Source organism: Cicer arietinum, chromosome 6 (genome assembly GCF_000331145.2).
Source record: "Cicer arietinum cultivar CDC Frontier isolate Library 1 chromosome 6, Cicar.CDCFrontier_v2.0, whole genome shotgun sequence".
In the NCBI taxonomy this organism is placed as follows: domain Eukaryota; kingdom Viridiplantae; phylum Streptophyta; class Magnoliopsida; order Fabales; family Fabaceae; genus Cicer; species Cicer arietinum.
Genome location: NC_021165.2, coordinates 19,200,795 through 19,221,898, shown reverse-complemented (window position 1 = coordinate 19,221,898; position 21,104 = coordinate 19,200,795). Strand labels below are relative to the sequence as shown.

Sequence of the window (21,104 nt, the reverse complement as noted above, 5' to 3'; positions counted from 1 at the left end):
CGTTTTAAATTTAAAAAAAAAAATATTTATTAAATTATATAAATAAAGAGGACGACATGTGTATATGAAATTAAAATATTAGGATGATATATATACATGAAATTAAAATATAGACGTATATCAAATTATTGAGAAAGATGTTTGGGAGTCTATAATAATCCATTGGATTAAATTGAACGGTTTTAATTTAAAATTAAACTTAATTTGCTATAGAGGTGGCAAAGTAATTTATGCATCTATCATCCATTTAATCCATCTTACTATAAATTAATCCAATTCATTCTTTATACGATAAAAAATATTAATATATTGAATTCAATAGATCCATTTAAAAATGTAGATGAATCACATGTGTTTTTTAATGTAATTCTATTGATTATTATATTATTTCTTTTAAAATGAATATTCTTAGACTCAACAAAATTCATGTTTTTTTATTTATTTATTTATTAGCTTTTTAGATATAGGCAAAATGTTACTTGACTATAAAAAAGGACATAGTTAATATAATATGAGGATAAAAAAGTTTAATTTCAGTGATATCTCTATTGTGAATAACTAGTGTAAGAATCCATCGTCACCTAGTATGTATGAGACAGATATTTTTCTCATAAACTTCTTAGATTTAATTAAAAAGTTTGATATATGACTAATTATCTTTGTAAAATAACTTTAAAATGATAATTATGTATGAATTATGATCTAGTTTTATGACTTGTGAATTGTGATTCGGATGTGTTTCTTTTTTACACATTGTGATACGGATGTTATTATCTAGTTTTGTTTTGTCCTAATCATTTTTAAATTTGTTTTTGTTATTGATGTATCTTAATATACTAAAGATTAAAGTAAGAAACAGAAAACTAAGTTTAAGAAGGATTTGACTTCAGTAAAAAAAAAGGATTGTATTACTATAATGTGAGGATAAAAAATCGTATACATTCAATCTCTCTAGTATTTATGCAATCTCGATTTTGGATTTCATGATATGAATTTATAGTAACTAGTGTGTAATTCATGCGAAAATAAATTATATTAATAGTAAATTATATTTTTATTTTAAATAATAAATAAATTTTTATTTAAAAGAAGTATAGAGAGTATATATTTGATTACGAGAGTTTGTAAATATATATTTATATTTCATAATTTAAACTTAAACTATCAAATTTACATTTATTTAACATTTGTACAATCTAACACTAGCTTTTTCTAAAAATACAAATAACTAATTTAAAAAACATAAGAGAAAAAACTCAATATATCTCATATATTTTAATATATTCAAACTAGTTATAAATAAAAGTTAAATAGTAAAATATTAGTACCAAATCATAATATTAAAATAATATATTTTATTACAATACAATTCTTAAATATAACGAAACTAAATCTATAGCAAAATCAAATCATAATACAATTAAGAAAAATGTTTGTAGAACACTAATACGACGTATATACTTTGAGTTTTAAGAAGATAAAAAAGTGATAAAATAAATATGATATATTAATAATGTAATAACAAGAGAGATATAGAGAAAAAAATAAAGTGTCAGGTATATGAAAATTGTGAGTGTATATATATCATTATTGTAAATCTAAACACTATGATAACAATAAAATTTCATTGCTATTCATTGGTCAAACCTCTAATTTTCTTAAATAATCCTCACATTGCCGCAAAATAATATGCAGATTTTAGTGTACCACTCCCACAATACACCATGGAGTTAACTTAATATGATAAAAAATTAATAGTTTCATTACGTGCAAAAATTCAAAGCCAAAGCACAACACAAAAACAAAAAATTACATACAGATAAAATTTTTAATGCAATTTTTTAGATAAAATTTAGACAGTTTACTGATATAACAACGAATCAAAAGACACTTATTTTTTAAAACTAAAATATATAACAAAGTAGTTAATAACTTTTGTTTAGAAAACCTCTAACAATTTTGAAAAAAAAGATAAAAGAAAATTGTAAAGTGAATCAATTAGAACACATGTCAATGATATAATTAATTACAAATGATCTTAACAATTAAAATGTATTGGTAAACAAAAATACACCCATAGATTTCTTTCACAACTATCCCATCAACAATTTTTTTTTTTTCATGATGAGATAAACAATAAAACAAATCATAAACACTATTTATTTAATATGATGAGATAAACAATTAAACAAATAATTTTTTATTAATTTTCATCGGTCTTTACATAATCACTTTTTATAACTGAAGACTAAATGACATTCACAACAAATTTGTGTAGTACTATCTTTACAAAACTCTTCAATCAAATAGTAGAGTCAAAATTAACTTATTATTTCGTTAATAAGAAGAAAAAAAAGGAAGTGATACACAAGAATATACAATTGAATCAATGCACACACATCTATACAATATAATAAAGCAAACATCTACACAATTGAAATAATGAACACACATCGATACAATATAATTGACACGTGTCAGTTAAACAGAGTGTTAAATAGTGTGGTAGGAAGATATCAACTTTCTATTAATAGAAATAATATCTCATTGTGCATTTTTTTATAATAAAATTAAGGCTAAATTACATCCGTGGTCCCTTAACTTAATTCCAGTAACGCTTTAGTTCTTTATCTTTTCTTTTTCTCGACTTAGTCCTTTATTTTAATTTTAAGTGACAATTTGATATTTTATGTTTTAAAATTTCAACAATGTTAACCTTTTTTATACAAAAATTCAAACAAAACTCATAAAATTAATTATATTCTTCAATATAATACAAATTCGTAACTTAAATCTTCAAATAAACTCATATTTTCATACTTTATTTGATATTGTTAGGAATAAAGGACTAAATCGGAAAGAAAAAAGAAAGATAAAAGACTAAAATGTTAACTGAAATTAAGTTAAGGACCACATGTGATATTTAGCCTAAAATTAAACTTCTATTACATCACGACTTTATGCGTCCGTTCATAAGTCAATGACCAATTAAAAAATAAGTAGAATTTGACATTTCACCATTGAGAATTTAGTGGCCAATCAAGAAATAAGAAGAATAACAATAAAATACAATCAATTAGACTTGACCATTTTTGTAAAGTAATTGTTTTTTAAACACTACCTTAACAACCACCACTTCAAATTAATTTAATTAAAAAAATTATTTTATTCTACGAATTGTTTTAGTGTCATACTTTCCTTTTTAATTCGTCGTACTCCATTAACCGTCTTTCCTCGATAATCTATAATCTCTAAGCGCATCCTTATAAATATCATTCATATTATCTCCTGTATACACAATTCCTTTTTTAATTTTTCTTTTTCATTATTCATCGTGTTTATCTTTCTCTAAGTCTAAAAATAAAACATATTTTGTTGCTTCAAATTCTCTAAAAAAGGACTCATGGAATTTGGTTGTTAAAATTGTGCGATTGTGGTTTTTGTCTGATCTCACCATCAAACATAAATGGTATGCAATGGAATTTTAAATTATACACACTATTATTTATTAAAAACAGATATGTTTCATATTTTTGTAGTGTGATAAAATTGAAACAACCGTGAACTTTTATTTCTCGATTTGAGATTAATAATCTGTGTACAACTTTGTTAGCGTCTAACAACTTTCTGAAGTATATGGAACAGTCGGATATCATTTCATATTTAATCTGCAAAATGCTAGAGTATTAGACATCAATTCGAAATGTTGACGTTATTTTATTTTATTTATAAAAAAATATTACTATTTTGTTATTTGTTTTTTATTGTTTATGTCTCAAAAAATTGTACATTTGTATATATATATTTCTATATTTCTACGTAAGATTTGTCCTACTAAATCCAATTATAAATGTCACAGAGTTATATTGAAGAAAAAAATAATAATTTATTTAAGTATATATAAAATTTATCTAGCTCATGAATTCAACTTAATTTGAATTTTGAATACAATTCATTACATCGATTAAACAGTTTTTATTGGAAGCAATGTTTTTTTAAACTTCAAACACTATTTTAACAAATCTATTACATCACGATTTGACGAATTGATATTATATATTTTATTTTCTAAATTTATTATTAAATATCATGCAAATTCAAAAGAATTCAACAGATTCATGAAAGATTAATGAAGACTAACATGCAAATTCAAAGATAAAAAATAATCATAGTTTTTACGCATATTGTAATTTTTTTTTTGTAACGGAAAGATTATTTTTCTTTAGTAATTCTGTGAGTAGTACCGGAATAAAAGATACAACAAAATTCTTAAATGTCATGTGTTTCATATAAATAACATACTATGTTGAATAATAAAAATAAAAATTTATTATTAAGTTACTTACTCATCTTTACATTTACTAATTTACTTAATTTATATATGTCATGTCCATTATTTTACAAATTATTATTTCATTTAATCTAATTATTTAATTTTTTAATAAATATTATTTTTATTTATTTAAAATTAAAAGTATTATTTTATAATAAGTTTTTTTAAAAAGAAAAAAAATTCTTTGAAGAATTCAAAAATAAGACATCGTTGTGTAATTAAAAAAAAAATTCAATTAGATTTTATTTTCTATTGAAACTGCGCTACAAAAATGAAAAGGCGAGTTAGAAATTGGGGAAATTAATTGTATTTGAATTTTACCAGTATATAATTTTGTATGGAAGTGAAAATAAATAAATAAAATTGAATAGTTATATTGTTTAAGCGATTGATTATTAAAAGATAATAATAAAGTCTTTTCTTTTTCCCAACAAGTAGTCCTTACTTATAATCATTTTTTAGCACACACATAAATTCAAATACTCCATTAATTGATAAGTGTATTTAACATATAATTTTATAAATTGAAATAATTTATTTAATTAATTATAGATTATTGCTAATAATAGATGTTTAATATAATCAACTATCTCACTGATTCACAAATGACAAATTTGTCAACAAAAAAAAAACCTATAATATTACATTATATAATTTAAAGAGGTGATTGAGTTTTATTTTTTTCTTAAAAAAAAAAAACTTGTCCAATGACAATTACAATTCACTGCAGCTTTATTTTTTAATTCTCCAAGTAAACTTTCAATAAATAAAAAAACTGATGGCACATTTTGAATTTGTTTGATTCACATTCTAAAAATTTTATTTTAGTATTTTAAAATTTAAAAATTTAAAATTTTATTTGGATTACTTGTTTTTAAAAACTATTTTGTATATTATACTTTTTAAAACTAAAAAAACAAAACAGATAAATAGTATTTTACTTTTTTTTTTTTTTTTTACTCTCTAGTCAAAAGTTGTTTTAAAAATTGGAGTTACCAAACAGATTTTTTATAAAATTTTCTTTAAAAACAGTTTTTTAGAATTTATTTATAAAATAATTTTTAAATATTAAAAATTAAAAGGTTGCTTCTCCAAATCATCCGTTAAATATCTAGATTTCCTCTAAAACTGTGGTATTTTTTAACAAAAACTTATTGAAATTTAAAATGCAGAATAATGATCTACATGTGCATCAAGTACGGAGATCCGGTTAGCAATAACAAATTCAACTTTCGGATTGCTCAAGCATCTTATACAGAAAAGATTGTAACATTATTCTGCATCCTCACTATGGAAATTTTAACATTGATCTGCTTTATATTCTCCCAGTAACAATCCACTAAGGACAACTCTTATAGGACAGGGCACTGAGAGAAAAGTAGTTGAACTGAATTCTCATTTTTAAGAGTTAACATCTGAGAGTATGAAGGTCTTCATGTTAGGGAAATAAATACCACTATAAATATTCATCTTCTTCCCTCTTCTTCTTTAATTCAAAAATCAAATATTCAATCACCGATCACATTTCAACAACAACCACTTTCAATAAATCAACACCTTCATTACCAAACATAGAAATCCCTAAATCAAGAATCCAAAAATCCAAATTAAAACCCATAAAAAACTGAAATTCCTTCCAAGTTAAACATAAGAACTCGTTGTTGGACTGTTTCTCTCTTGCTACTAATGTTAAACCTCCCAAACAGCAAATTTAATAGTTTCTCTCTTTATCATATCATTCATACTCAAAGTTTACGGTTGGTGATAAATATCACGATTTACATTTCCAGTTTTTTATGAATTTAAATTTTGGCATTTTTAGGATTTAAATTTAGATATTTTTAAATTTTGACGATAAAAATGTTGATTATTCAAAATGGTTATTATTGAAAGTTTCATGTGTGGGTTAAACCTTTGATTTTTGTATTAAAGAAGAAGAGATAAAAGGAAAAGGAGTACTTGCATATTGTTAGTTTATATTTTTTTTTGACAAAAAAACTAAAATTATATTTAAAAAATAGTAAATCACTATTTTAATTGAAAGTAGATGACCTTTTTCTTTTGATCAATAGTTATCTTAAAAAATTAAATTAGGTTTTGGGAGGGAGGAAGAGGCAATCTTTTCACTTTTATTGGTTACAACTACTTACACATATAGGATAACTGAATACATTAAATAACTCAATTGAAGTGACTTATCTTAAATAACTTTTTGAAGAATCATCTCCTACAAATTTTTATTATTATTATTATTATTATTATTATTATTATTATTATTATTATTATTATTATTATTATTATCTATACTAATAATATATATAAATAATAAAGGAAATATACAAATTACCAACTAAGATTGAATCTGACGGTTCAATTTTCGCAATGAGGTTAATATGATTATTTTAAACATTTTAGAAGTCGTATTTTAATATTAGAATTTAAATCTTTAATAAAAAATTGAAATGTAATAGTTAAAAAAAGATTAAAATAAGTTTTAATTCTTATAAAAATTAAAATTTTATTTTTGATTATTTAGCTGTTCAATTTCTTTTATTAACTTTTACTACCTATTTTGAAAAAAAAAATGTAAAAAATTTGATACTTTTAATCTATGCTATTTATGTATCATATTTTTAGTCTTATGTCAAATTTTGTAATACTAAAAACTCCACCAAACATGTAAAAAAAAATGCATATGTTATTTTGTATCTCACCGTATCAGGTCAAAATCAATTTGTAAATATTAAAAGCTAAAAAATGTTATAATCACATGGATAAACAGTTAAATACACATTAATTTGTAAATTTTATGTCAGGTTAAAATGGCTTAGTGATTAGGTTTGTAGAGACTAAAATTGTTCATGAAAAATACTTGAAGGACTATTGTTTGAAAAAAAATTAGAGACACTAAAAAAATGATATATTTACGGTGACAAAAAAATTATTTAAAAGAAAAATATATATTCAATTATTTCTCACATGTTTATATGGTAAATTTAGAAGATATTATTTTTCACTCATTTTCACACTCCTTCCTCTCAATTAAAGTGCATATCTAAAAATAAATTGATAGCGCCATTAACCTCTACTATAAAAAGTTTTACTGACGAAAATTAGAGGTACAAAAAATAAATATGTTATCAAATTTAGTGACTTTAACATTTAGGGATGTCAATAGAGATATTTTGTCTCTCCAGTTTCTAAATTTTTATTGTTATTTGAATTGGAAACTCACAAAGATTCATTCTAGTACATGAGTTTCGATAACCAATAGTGTTTCTATAGTAAAACTTCGACCGAGAGGAATGAGAATGAACACAACATGTTTTTGTTCATTGTCCTGGATTTAGTTTTGCTATTAACTTAACAATTTTGCTACTCACACCCCCTTTTTGTCTACTCACACCCCTTAAGATTTTCATAAAAGCGAAATATCCAAAATGCATTTGCTTATTTATATAGTTCTTTAAGTTCTAATTTCTCTTTCTATCTTCATCTTCTACCTCATGTTCATATTCATCTTTTTTTCTCACACCCCCTTCTCCTTCCTCCATTTTCAACAACTTCAACAACGTGAACTCATTATGCATACGTGAACTGAATTTGCATAGGAACCTATGTGAAATAATTTTGCATAAGTGAATCGAGTTTATGTAAGAACTTACATGAACTAAGTTTGCGTAAGTGAACTGAGATTGTATAAAAACATACATGAATTGAATTTGCGTATATGAACTGAATTCACGAAACCTTCGTGAACTCAACTCACGTAGGTGTACGTGAACTGTATTCATGTAATACTTGTCATTTCTTAAATTGAATAACAAATTCAGTTCATGTACAACGAATTAATTACAACATATGTGAACTGAGTTCAAATAAAATTTCAGTTTTTCAAGAAAGAATGAACTCAAATGCATATCAGTAAATCTAACTTGTTGGGTGACTTTAACTAAAATATGAAGATAAGAGTTTTCGGATGTAAGTTATGAGTGAGTGATGTGAGTTTTAAATGAGTTTAAGTTATGATGATTGATTTATGAATGAGTTGTAATGTGTGAGTTATTAGATCAATGATGGTGATGAAGAGAGAAATGAAGTTATAAAAAGAAGCAAACAAACAATGACATTTTGGGTATTTCATTTTTATGAAAAATTTGAGAGGTATTATAGCAAAAAGGAGGTGTGGATAGCCAACTTGTTAACTTCAATGTTGTAACCTCTATTTACATATCCATTTTTTTTAGCATTATTCTCGATCAATATATTTTATCAATTTGAAAATATCATTTTTTTTATAAAAAAATTATATATATCGTAAAATTATATGTATTGAGATTTTTTACAAACATTTACCATGTCAAACCAAATTGTGGCGACAAACATCCTGCTAGTGACAAAGATTTGATCTAGCATTATTAATCTATGATGTACTTGAATTTTACTAATCTATTTGTACCTCTTTCAGGGGGTTTAGGGATGTACACCAAACATTTTCCATTGACATACTAGTTTAAAACTGAAGCAACCTCCATTGTGAATCACTATCATAGATTATTTTCATAGATTATTTTCGTAGACCATAGTAATTTATAATCATTCAAAAGGGAAAAACAAAATAGTTCGGTAGAACCCTGAAATTTATTTTTGTAAATGGAATTAAATGTTGTCTACCCTAGCCTTAAAATGATTCTAGAAACTACTTTAGTAAACTTGCTCAAGTTTTGATTTCTTACGAAATTCAAAAGCAGTGTAACATTGGTGATATTTCTTTTTGCATAAACTACTACAAGATATGCCAATTTGGTGCTTCTGAACATGAATCTTTCTTCATGAAAATCTGGCAACATCCTCTTTTATATACTTGTAGAGTATTAACACTATAAGAACTAATAAACATTTTTCAACCTACTATAATAAATAAAAACAAATGAGATTAAATAATTGGCAGAAAATCAGTGAACACAAAAGTCTCCCTTCTACACGACCTTCATCCATGATGCTTCAAGTTTTTCTAAGTGTCCCTGAGATTAGAAAGTAGAGTTTCTCATATTTCAGAATCCACAAATCTCATAGATTAAGAAAGGGAAATAGCATAATATGTTCACTAAAACTCAAGTGCTTCACATAAAACAAACAAAATAAGGGTAGGATGAATACAATGAAAAATGAATTAATCAGTAAGAGCATGTCATTCTTACCTGAAACACCCACTAATAAATAGAAAGTGTTCACTGTTTTCACGCTATTATGAAATGTGTTTTCCAAAATTCATCTTCATCAGTATAATCATCAAAAGAACTGGAGGTGTTACTGAAACAGTGAAAACAAATATAGACAATGAGCAGATCAAGAACTAGTCTTAGTTATCTAAAATCAGTTAAGCTATTTAACTCATTAACCACACTTTTAATTTTCAGATTAATTGAATCCATTCTAAAAAAAACAAAGAAAAGAAAAGAAAGAAGATTTACCAAAACTTGAGGACACAACTTATCAGGCCAACATGTTGCAATTGGTTCCTAACATCATCCAGCTTCTTAAAATCAGCTGATAAATGTCTTGAACAGACTAAACGGATCTCGGCTAAAACTGTGGCATTTTCTAAGAAAAACTTAACAAATCGGATTTCATATTCATCTCCATTGAAGTAGGAAATTGTTAACAATTTTAGAGAAGATTTAACACAGCTAGGTACTAAGTTCAAAATCAAATCTTCACCATCCACATAGTTATGTACCTAAATAAAAGTCAATTGACATAAACAACATTACTGTTAGCCAGGACAAAATGGTAAATGTAAGCAAGCAGTGATGCAGGAAATAAAATGTACCACATCAGGAATATGAAGAGCTTCCAGTATAGGGGTCTTTGGGAGAAAGTCCATTAATACTCCATAAGTGGCATCACAATGGCACGGAAGCACAGTAAGATGTGTCAAATTGTGAAATGAAGGTAGGAGATGGAGAGTATCCTTTGCATAGATAAGACACTAATAATGGAAACAAAACTACATTCATTATTGTGATCCAGAGAAACACATAACTAAAAGCAACATTTTCATTAGGCATTATCCTATACAGTATTGAACAAACAGCCAAAAATACCTCAAGAGTATCATTTGATAGTTGGAGAGACTTGACACTACTAATTCCACTCAATAGCTTAATTGCACAATTACCAGCATATAGTTCACCTTGTGGATAGTAATACTCAAGATCCACACACGCATTAACAACGGAGGTCAGGTTAATAGGGATAAATTGTATTGCTGGATTGGTTCTGCATCTTAAAGTTAAAAGATTCGCGGCATCAATCTTGACTATACAATTATCAAAAAGATCACAAAAAGAAGAGTCAAAATGAACGTTCAACGTCCTTAATGTGGAAATAGCAACATTGATCTGCTTTACGTTCTTAAAATGACAATTACACCAGACCAACTCTTCTAGGACAGGACAACCAGATAAAAGTCGTTGAATTGAGTTTTCATTTTCAAAGATAACATACGAAAGGACTAATCTCTTTAGGCTAGAGAAACAAATAGCACTAGGAATATGTAGAGTGAGTTTGAGTCCTAAATCGAGCGTATTCAAAGACTCAAAAGCTAGGAAACTAAGGGGTAGTACACAGTTAGTAGTAGTAGTTACATCACCTAGGTTGAAATGAAGATGTTGAACTTTGTTCTTTGCAACAGAAGATATTAAAGAACTAACTTGGTTTGCATTAACAGAAATTCCAAATATTTTAACGCAGAGCCTTTCAATGCAATTAGATTTGTCCAGTAATCTTCCCACAAGATCTAAGAGGCAATTTGCTGAATTCTGATTTTTTCCGTACTTAGGTCGAGGAATTAGAAAATCAAAGACAGATAAATGAGTCCACAAGTACCTCCACTTTGTTGATAATATGGAAGTTCTTACAGCATCTTTGGTAGGAAGAAAAGAAAGAATATAAATAAGAATGTGATCAGGTAAGTCACTAATCATATATGTCGTGTCACCCACATTATGATTCTGGATATTATTCACATCTGTTGATGAAATTATAGCCGCCATCATCTATGTCTTCCTGCTCAAAATAATAATAAATTAAAAATTTAATTCAATATGCAGTGTAATTGTAAATAGTTTTTATCTTGTAAACAATTTTTAACAATTACATGATATTTGATTTTTAGTTTTAACTACTTCAAAAATTACACATCGGTGATTTGGTATGATGTCCTTATATGTTAAACTTTTTACCTTGAAAATTAAACTCACAAATAAATACCTAGTATTTAATGTAAGTGCAGAAAGTTTCATAAATGAGTTTAATTACTATCCATGATAGTGTAAAAAAATTTATATTATCAGCACGTCAAAAACATGTATAGAGATGATTTTAGATGTAATTTTGATAAAGATTAAATATTAATAATGATAATTAAATGATGGTATAAAACTATTTATTCTCACACTATATATAAGGGTCTGTTAGAGATATAATATGATATAATATAGGCATGATAACAAATTTGATACACAACAGATAATCAAATGATATGATTTATACTGTGATAAAATTATAAATTTATCTTTATAATCTATTTAATTTTTTTCTTTCAAAATGACATACATATATATTTTTTAGAAATAAATTATTTTAATCTACCTTCTTATAATGGACTAAGAAGAAGCTGTCTATCTTTAAAAAATTTGATTACCGTATCAAGATTAGAGCATAAAACAAAAGACTAAAGTAAAATAGAATAAATATATATGTCTATTTATCCCGACCATAGTCTTAAAATTCTTCACATATTACAGATTGGAATACATAAAGAGACATGACTGTAAAACATACAACCTAAAACAAAGATTGATGATCAAGGTTTTGAAAAATTAACAAATCATCGGAGAAGGGATGTGATACGTACGTAGCAGGAAAAGTGGTAGCCACGGCACAAATTAGAGAGCGAGTGAGAAGAAAACGTCAATTAGGTTATATTTTCTTTTTACTTTATCTATATATATATTGGACCCTACTAATATCGGAACTCTTGAAATTGGATCCAAGTCCAATTAAAATCTATTTCCTGTACTTACCTAAAGTCACCGAATTATTTGGGAATTTTTGAATAATTTTTGAATTAAAAAAATTTGTAATCAAATCTTTGAACTTGAACTAATATATTTTCTATAATTAGATCCTTTCATATTCTATTGTCAGTGAATCGTTGGATCATTGTGTAATTGAACATATGTTTACAAAAAATATATTAGTTATTGAGCTTTATAACAACCTATTAGTGGGATCTATTTAAAAATCTCTAAATAATTTAAGTATTTATGCAGTAATTAAAATTTTAAAATATGTCATTAGTATATTACTCATTTTATTTATTAATATAGAAAATAAAAAATGTATTTAAAATATTTTTTGTTAAATTTATATTGATTTTACTCAATTAATAAATTATGATTGAAAACCAATAAAAATAGTAAAATATTTGCACCTAGATTTTATAATTCATTTTTAGTAAAAAAAATTTATAATTTATTTTGTGAAAATCTTACAATTATCTATCATCTTGACTTTGATATTTTTCATTATGTAATTGTTATTTAGGCCTCACATCAATATAATCTCATCATCAAACTAATCTTTTTATATTGTCATTTTATTTGAATAATTTGTTAAAAAAATAATCTCTAACAGACTAATAAAGTGAAGATAAATTGAATTACTAATTATGTATATTTTAGAGATTTAATTGATATGCACTAACACTCCAAAAATACTTTTTATTGTCAAAATAATTTTAACTATTTGAATTAATTAAAATATTCTTTATTTTAACTATCTCTAAAGTCACAGATATAATTGACTGAATGATATAATTTTTTATACATTTATAGTGCATATAAACTATTGAACGTCTAATTCCTACTATTTAGAATTTTTTGATCTATTTAAACATTATTATTTTTAATATATTTAAATAAATTTCCAAAAGTATACAAGTTGTCTAAGGTCAATTAGCTTTTAAACCTCTCAGTCTCAATGATTTAGTGAACATTTGAATTTACTTTATAAACCCCTAAATGCACAGCCAATTAAAAGTTATTAGTTTTAGACTTTACCATTGAAATTCCAATTTCTAAACAATCTACTACGACAGTGGTGTTAGACATCATATAAAAGATAGGTTATGTTAGATTTAGTCTCTTGATATCAATATTTATTCGAGTCAATTTTTAGATCGTAAGTATTTCTTTAATTCAAATAAATTTAATGAATTGTGAATTCAATAAAAGCGAAATAAAATAAAGATAAGATTAGGTTGTATTAAAATGAGACACCGAATAATAATTATTTAAAAAGAAATTTAAAAAAAAATATAAAATAATTTATAATTACGACTTGTCGATTCATTTAAGAGTAGTAACTCATAATATTATTTTATAAATTATAAGTTATTAAATTAGTGATTTGATTCAATTTTTATTTTAAGAGAATGAATTAATAATAATAATAACTAATAATAATATCTAATAATAATAATAACAACAAAAAATAATTATATATTCTTAAAATAATTTGAGATTAAAATAATTTGAGATAAAGATAAGATTAAGTTGATATCAAAACGAAACACCGAATAATAATTATTTAAAAAGAAATTTTAAAAAAAGTATAAAATAACTTATAATAACTTATAAATTTTAAGTCTACTAGAGCCTCACTAGTGAAACAGGAAGTTCCCAAATGCAGATCAAGACGTATCAAATACCCTCACTAGGAATATATAGAACACATCTAAGTTCTAAACATAACTTACTGACACAGAAGTTGAGAAACCAAGTGGTAACACAAGCCAATTAAACTTTAAATCTAGGGAAATATGCAGGTCTTCAACTTTGTGGATCATCGCATCATATATACAAATCAATGAAGTTGGTCTGTATCAACTGCGGTGCCTTGAACTTCGGAAGCAAATCATGTCTCACTGATACTGAAGCACATCTCTATTACGTGCACCTAAAAACCGCCCCTCCTGTGAGGCATTGAAGACTGCACATGAATCTAAGCGGCATTCTTCTATTAGAAGTTTTGATAATATGTGAACATAAAAAACAAAAAATAGCTTAAGAATTTTCTTAGATCTGCTTTTAAGTACCTTTTACATACAAAATTACCCTCTTAAAAAACATATACGTTCTATTGACACTCTGCTGAAAGTAAACTATCTATCCATTTAAGCTGCAGTAATGCTGCAGCCTGCAGGGCAAATTGCAATTGCAAAGTAAGGAATTAAAACTCGTCAAAAGAAACACAGCCACACGATTAAATTGCTTTGGCAGAATTGTAAATTTTACTAAAAATAAAATAGCAGAAGCACATTCATAAACAAGGCGATCAAATTAACGAAGACAAAGGCACATAACATTTCAGAACTATTTCGAGCAGGTTCATACACCGTTTTAAAAATAGACTGAAAACTACTACACAGCATTTTTTAGACAGAGTAATACGAGTAACACAAATTCAAGACAGAGAAATATGCTAAAAGGACACACTTAGAGGCCACCACGGAGGCGAAGAACAAGGTGCAGGGTAGATTCTTTCTGAATATTGTAATCTGCCAAAGTACGACCATCCTCCAACTGCTTGCCAGCAAAAATAAGCCTTTGCTGATCTGGGGGAATACCCTCCTTATCCTGAATCTTTGCTTTCACATTATCAATTGTGTCAGAGCTTTCCACTTCTAAGGTAATAGTCTTCCCAGTAAGTGTCTTCACAAATATTTGCATGCCACCACGAAGCCTCAAAACCAAGTGCAAAGTAGATTCCTTCTGGATATTATAATCAGCCAGAGTACGTCCATCCTCCAACTGCTTGCCGGCAAAAATTAGCCTCTGCTGATCTGGAGGAATACCCTCTTTGTCCTGAATTTTCGCCTTCACATTATCTATTGTATCAGAACTTTCAACCTCCAAAGTTATTGTCTTTCCGGTAAGGGTCTTGACAAAAATTTGCATACCCCCACGAAGCCGTAAAACCAAGTGAAGTGTGGACTCCTTTTGGATGTTATAATCGGCAAGAGTCCTTCCATCTTCAAGCTGTTTACCAGCAAAGATAAGCCTCTGCTGATCTGGTGGGATACCCTCCTTATCTTGAATCTTGGCTTTCACATTATCAATAGTATCTGAACTCTCTACCTCCAAAGTAATAGTCTTTCCTGTCAAAGTCTTAACAAAAATTTGCATTCCACCTCTCAATCGAAGTACCAAATGAAGGGTGGATTCCTTCTGTATGTTGTAATCGGCTAGGGTTCTTCCATCCTCAAGCTGCTTCCCTGCAAAAATAAGCCTCTGCTGATCAGGAGGGATACCCTCCTTATCCTGAATCTTGGCTTTGACATTATCAATTGTATCCGATGATTCAACCTCCAGGGTGATGGTCTTTCCTGTCAAAGTCTTGACAAAAATTTGCATTCCGCCCCTCAATCGAAGTACCAAATGAAGGGTGGATTCCTTTTGGATATTGTAATCAGCTAGGGTGCGACCATCTTCCAATTGCTTACCGGCGAAGATAAGCCTCTGCTGATCAGGAGGGATACCCTCTTTGTCCTGGATCTTGGCTTTGACATTATCAATCGTATCAGAAGATTCAACCTCGAGGGTAATGGTCTTCCCTGTCAAAGTCTTAACAAAAATTTGCATGCCACCTCTCAATCGAAGCACCAAATGAAGGGTAGACTCTTTCTGGATGTTGTAATCAGCTAGGGTTCTACCATCCTCAAGTTGTTTCCCTGCAAAGATAAGCCTCTGCTGATCAGGAGGGATACCCTCTTTGTCCTGGATCTTGGCCTTGACATTATCAATCGTATCAGACGATTCAACCTCAAGGGTGATGGTTTTTCCGGTCAAGGTCTTAACGAATATCTGCATGCCACCTCTCAACCGAAGCACTAAATGAAGGGTGGATTCTTTTTGGATGTTGTAATCAGCAAGGGTACGGCCATCTTCTAATTGTTTACCGGCGAAGATAAGTCTTTGTTGATCTGGTGGGATCCCTTCCTTGTCTTGGATCTTAGCTTTCACGTTGTCTATGGTATCGGAACTCTCCACCTCAAGGGTGATGGTTTTGCCGGTCAATGTTTTCACGAAGATTTGCATCTGTCCAAATCAGACATAACGAAAAATCAGAAACATGACAATACAAATCAAATCGCAAACCCCAATTCATCAAAATTGAAACAATAGAAAATTAAAGCGCAAATTTAGGGAGATATTTCACATCTATGACGTATCACAAATCAGAAACACGATTAACTGAGAAATGAAATTGAACTATAAATCAAAACCACCCAACACAACGAAAATTGTTCAAAACATCACAAGAACGGAATCCGCAAATATTAATAATTAATAATTTAATAGAATCGAAACCTAGAGAAAATATTGTAATTTAACGAGGAAGAGATAGAAAACGGAGACATACCTTGAAACGTAGATGAGAAGAGCGTTAAAATTTTCTGAATAGATAATTATGAAATGAGGAATGAAATATACGTGTAGGATGGGTTGTATTTATATGTAGTTTGAGCCGACTCAACGAGGAAAATAACTTCAATCCATCAATAGGTTTATGCCACGTGTATCGTAGCTGGCCTAAAACCACAATGGACGATTACGTTGGCTGCTTTCTACAATGCTCTCGGAGATTCTAGACCCACTTTTTTTTTTTGACAGTATTTAACACCTTTTTAAATTCAAATAAAAGATTGTTAAAAATAAAATTGAAAATCATAGAGTTATTTGGTGTGAATTAAAAAAAATAAAGAAGTTCTATAAGGGATAATACACTTTAATAGTGGTGATAATATGGAAGTATGTCAATCGGGGGGGTGTATTTGATAAACTTATTTTTTATAGAATTTCAAGAGGTATCTATTCTCTATTTTATTTTATTTTATAGTTTTATTTTCAATATTTATTTATTTATTTATTATATTTGTATAATTGATCTATAAAATAATTTAAATTAGTTAAATTAACTAAGTTTTTAATGCAAAAATATTAAGTTTAAGATAAGAAAATTATGTCAAAGAATGGGGAAATTATTGTCAAAGAAGAGAAATGTCGTTGCATAAAACTAGGATCTTCTTACTTAGTTATAAAGACGAGAAACACTTTGTAAAGTTAGAAGTACTTGGATCTAGAGTAAAGTAAAAGAATACTCTTTGAAAGTTTTATTTCTTTATTTTTAATTGATGAAACTTATATTTTTTATTTTATTTTATATACGTCACTTTAGTAACTAAGCTCTTTTTTAGAGTTTTAGTGAATCTTGTGATCAAGATACTTTTTTTACTATGTCTTAATTTTAAATTCTAGTTTATTTTAGATTTTTGTTGTTTATCTCAATTAAATTATTTTATTGTTTTATTTACATGTTTGAGATGACGACTTTTATATGCTTTAATCAATCAATTAACTAGTGATCCACTACAAATAAATGATAGATCTATAAGATAATTGAGATTATATTTTTTGTATGATCAATCAAAGAATTGATTTAGGAAAAAGAATATGACATTGAATGACGAATCTTTATTAATAGTTTTAAAGAGAAGTTGATAATTGAGAAGAATTACAAGATAAGGATTAGTTACTCATGACAGAGATACAAAAGATAAAGATTAAAGAAGAATTACAAGAATGACTCATGGATGATTCTTGATAAAACTGCTTCAATGGCGTTAGAAACGGCCGTCTTTGAGTTTCTATGCTAGGGCACAACTCTCCCAAGTTCCCAAGAGTCAAAAAGATGCATAAACAGTAAAAATTTGCGTTTTTATGATTGCTGATGTGCGTCACGCGCCCCAAGCGCGCAGGGCGCGCGTTGACAGAACTGAAACACGAGAAATGTGCTCCAGGCGCATAGCATATGCTGTCTGATGTATTTTACATTTTTCTCATCTTTTGCGTCTGAATTTGGTCTCGGTGTCTTCATGAAAGTTGTAGATATGGATCTTAGCTTTCATTAGCACTTGGAGTGACACTAATTGGACATCTAGAACTCCAGATATGGCTGAAATACTCCACATATATCATGTTGATTTTTCACCAAAATTCAGCACTGCACTAAAACAAAACGCAATGTAAAATTACGACAAATTCCTACTTAATCAACGAAATAAAAACAAAAAACATTTTATTAACTCAAAGAACAAAAATCAACAAAATGTATCAAATAAATCCTTAATTTAACTGATGATTGAGGATAAATAAGACTAAAACAGTGGGAAAATATGCATATGATGAAGAGTCATCACAACCCCAAACTTAATCTATTGCTTGTCCCCAAGCAACAATTAATTTCATATTTGGTCCTGTTAAATGCACACTTAAATTCAATTTCTCAAATTACATCAAACTCAAATTTCAAAGTTCTTGCTACTGCAAAACATTCATCATGCTCTATGGTTGTTTTCAAAAATACAGACAACAAGATTTGTACACATTGGCATTCATTCATCAAATTCAACTCTCTCTTCACACAATCTCACCAAAATTTCTCTCAAGTGTTTAGAAAGGGTTATGAATTTATCGCTCAAATCCTAGAACATGCATCACGCTACCATAGGCTTGAAAAAATTCTAGTTAGCAATCACAATGCAGTAAACACATACATTTTTGGAGGACTTTCGGGTTGTAATGGGGCTTAGGTAAGGGTAGGACATTTTAGGATAGTAGGCTTTACCACTTGGAGTTAGGCATACATTTCCACCTTATTCTACCATTTTTTTTTCTCCACCTTTTCATTATGGGGATTCTCAAACATTGACAAAAGAACCAAGAAGATATTATTTACCAAAGTACACAAACTGATTTTTTTTTATTTCTCTGTTTTATTTTAATTTCTTTTGAAAAAAAAAATACACCCTCGCTTTGAAAATCGGGGTGTTACATTGTGGTATCAGAGCTTTGGTTTGGTTTTCTTTGGGGGCTGTGGAACCTTTGGTTATAGATTGTAGGTCAACCTGTAGGTTGGGAGTTGTTATCTGATCATGCGTCGGTTTAGGTGGTTTGGGTTGTCAATTCCAAAATAGTTATTATGTGTTGATATATTCGAAACTTAGTTTTGGAATTATTCGAAGTGGTGTTAACACTTCTTCTTGATGTTGGTTTTTCGGAAACACTACCTCCAAGAGAGAACGACGTTGCAAGGATGAACGTCAGTAGGGATGATCAAATGGTTGGAGCTACAAATAACATGGAGGTTTTGTTGTTGCACGAACTGCTGCAAAGACTCCGCGGGATCTGGAGAAGAGGAAAAGAGAGATATGTGCTCTTAAGATTAAGAGGGTTAAAATATTTTCGTCGTTACCATCCTCCAAAAGTCAAGGGTGATGAGGACTCAGGAAAAGAGTTGACTAGTGGATTCAAGAAGTGGAAAAGATCTCCGAGATGACGGATTGTCAAGCAGAGTTGAAGCAAATCATGACGGCATGGAATTTATAAAATGGTTCCAAGGACACAGAAGCTATGTGTTGGTGTAAACTCGAAGATGATGAGTATGGATGAATTAACATTAGACTAATAAGGGATTTCAAGTAAAGATCTAAGTTGAGGACTTTTGTTAAGAAAAGTATTAGATGTTTTCCTGGTAGATTTCAGGATGAAACTGGATGAAGTTTGACAACTGTCAAAGAGATGTGAACATCATGGAATTGTTGAGAAGATGAGGCTTCCATTTGGGATAACATTTGGTGCTTAGGTGTCAATGAAAGAGACTGGTATTGAAGTTAAGGGAGCGTTGCACATTAGGAGTGAATACTCCTTTGGATAGATAAAATACGCTTTGAGGAATTGTCGATACCTTGAGGGGAAAAGTCGAGCATTCGAGTTAGACTAGATTCGCAACTTGGATTATTAAGTATGAATCTCATAAGGAGTGTAGGAGGGAGACCATGTATTTAGTTGATAAGTGACAAATCTCCTGGTGGTTTAGGAGATAGTAAGTATGGATAGTGATATTGGATGAAACTATAGACACATAAGTGTAAATTTGGAGCGATGTTCGGCAAAACATAATGAGTTAGGCCTTGATGTATTGAACTCTATGTTACCATTAAGCGGAATTTGAAGTATCGAGTACGGGAATACTTCGAGATGGCGGTAATATAAGAGGATGTTAATATTAACATCCTCTTAGTAATTCACATCCTAAGATGGTTGATTTTTTTAGTTGATGATTTAAAATCCGCAAGGTTGGATGAAGGACCAATTGATGCTTAAAACTTTCATAATCGAAGGAGTTGAGGCGAGCAAGTGATAAATAATTCATGTTAAGAATGGAAGTGTTTGGAGATTTTGAGGATCAAATTTTAGAATCCTATTAAATGACTTATGCACTTACTCGATGAACTACATTAATTACAACTGGGTTGTGGTTTAGTTATTGGTCTTGGGAAGTCAAGCGTGAAGATTTGAAATGATCATTTCAGTAACTGGATGGACGAAGAAAGGTATGTGAGTTTTTGAGATATTGTACTGAAAAATTTATGAGGATGAAGTTATAGATAATTAGTTCTTAGGAAATGCTTATGGGGAACGTTTGAGAAATAATTCTTTAGGACGTTCGATTGTTAGGATTCTTTCAGTTCGTATCTCGGTGAATGTTGAGAGGGAATGAGAATCCAGCGAGTGAACCAAATATTGGAAAATGTACCAAGAAATTTGTGGAGCAGCACATAGAGATGTAGCTTATGACA

General features: G+C 28.4%; 2 protein-coding genes across 2 annotated transcripts; both read right to left on the bottom strand.

Annotated features, from left to right (window-relative positions):
* Window positions 1–9,036: 9,036 nt before the first annotated feature.
* On the bottom strand, window positions 9,037–12,401 carry LOC101494707 (F-box/FBD/LRR-repeat protein At5g53840-like). Its single transcript, XM_004505395.4, has 6 exons — window positions 12,255–12,401; window positions 10,441–11,404; window positions 10,167–10,325; window positions 9,808–10,073; window positions 9,535–9,646; window positions 9,037–9,357 (listed from the first exon to the last, which is right to left on the bottom strand). Exons 2-5 carry the CDS (start codon window positions 11,392–11,394, stop codon window positions 9,574–9,576), a joined length of 1,452 nt encoding a protein of 483 aa, XP_004505452.1. The 5' UTR covers window positions 11,395–11,404; window positions 12,255–12,401; the 3' UTR covers window positions 9,037–9,357; window positions 9,535–9,573.
* Window positions 12,402–14,677: 2,276 nt separating this feature from the next.
* On the bottom strand, window positions 14,678–16,887 carry LOC101495031 (polyubiquitin). Its single transcript, NM_001364914.1, has 2 exons — window positions 16,826–16,887; window positions 14,678–16,500 (listed from the first exon to the last, which is right to left on the bottom strand). Exon 2 carries the CDS (start codon window positions 16,498–16,500, stop codon window positions 14,899–14,901), a length of 1,602 nt encoding a protein of 533 aa, NP_001351843.1. The 5' UTR covers window positions 16,826–16,887; the 3' UTR covers window positions 14,678–14,898.
* Between the last annotated feature and the right edge of the window lie 4,217 nt (window positions 16,888–21,104).